This window comes from Sinocyclocheilus grahami, unplaced genomic scaffold (assembly GCF_001515645.1).
Source record: "Sinocyclocheilus grahami isolate Dianchi unplaced genomic scaffold, SAMN03320097.WGS_v1.1 scaffold9398.1, whole genome shotgun sequence".
NCBI classification, from domain to species: domain Eukaryota; kingdom Metazoa; phylum Chordata; class Actinopteri; order Cypriniformes; family Cyprinidae; genus Sinocyclocheilus; species Sinocyclocheilus grahami.
The window spans coordinates 1-975 of NW_015512594.1; the positions used below are offsets into that span (position 1 = coordinate 1).

Consider the following 975-nt stretch of genomic DNA (forward strand, 5'->3'; position numbering starts at 1 on the left):
TAATTATCGATATCGACTGATATGAAAAAAATTATCGTGATAATTGTTTTGGCCATATCCCCCAGCCCTAATGTGCAGTATCTTAAACCTTTTCATATCTCCAGCCTGTGGTGCCAGTGTCCTCATCAGAGGTGGGCGGCAGTGAGCTCTGTTATTTCTGCAACAAGCATCTGTACGTGCTGGAGAGAGGAAGTGCAGAGGCCAAGTTCTTCCATCGCAGTTGTTTCAATTGTTATCAGTGTGGCTCCACTCTGCGGCAGGGCGGATACACTTTCCACTCCGACACGGGTAAGCCTGGGATACATGGTCATACCAAAAATCCTTGATAAGAAGTAGAGCTTTTTATTTTATTTTATTTTGCTTCATTTTATTTAATTTTTATTAAATTTTTTATTTAATTTTACCTTATTATACTTCATTTTATTTATGCTTCATTTTATTTTTTAGTATTATTTTACTTTATTTTATTTTACCTTATTATACTTCATTTTATTTTACTTTATTGTGCTTCATTTTATTTAGCTTTATTATACATAATTTTATTTTACACTTTTACTTCATTTTATTTGACCTTATCATACTTCATTTTATTTTACATTATTAAGGTAAAATAATAAAAGTATAATATTTATTTTACCTTAAGGTTTTATTAAGTAAAATAAAATAAAGTTTAATAAGGCTTATTTTACTTCATTTTATTTTACTTTATTATGCTTCATTGTATTTCATTTTATTGTAGTTTGTTATTCTTCATCTTATTTGATTATACTTCATTTTATTTTACCTTATACTTTATTTTACTTTATTTTTAATTCATATTTTATTTTTGTAGATCAATGAGTAAAAGTAGGCCTAAATACAGTATAGAATTTAATAATTTCTGAATGGTAATAAATATTTCAGCGTTGTTGTTTTTTATATTTCTTATGTTGCGTAATGCAGTTTATTTTATTATCTATCATGCACTTGTCTCTC

At 27.3% G+C, this 975-nt stretch overlaps 1 protein-coding gene across 1 annotated transcript in view; it reads left to right on the plus strand.

Moving 5' to 3' along the window:
* Positions 1–104: 104 nt before the first annotated feature.
* The window catches only part of LOC107578241 (protein-methionine sulfoxide oxidase mical1-like), a gene marked incomplete at both ends in the record, with an annotated part of 7,305 nt that continues 6,434 nt past the window's right edge, over positions 105–975 (plus strand). Inside the window, 2 exons of the mRNA XM_016264214.1 lie at positions 105–172; positions 261–288. Of these exons, the coding sequence (XP_016119700.1) occupies positions 105–172; positions 261–288 (96 nt within the window). The remainder of the gene's footprint in view (positions 173–260; positions 289–975) is intronic.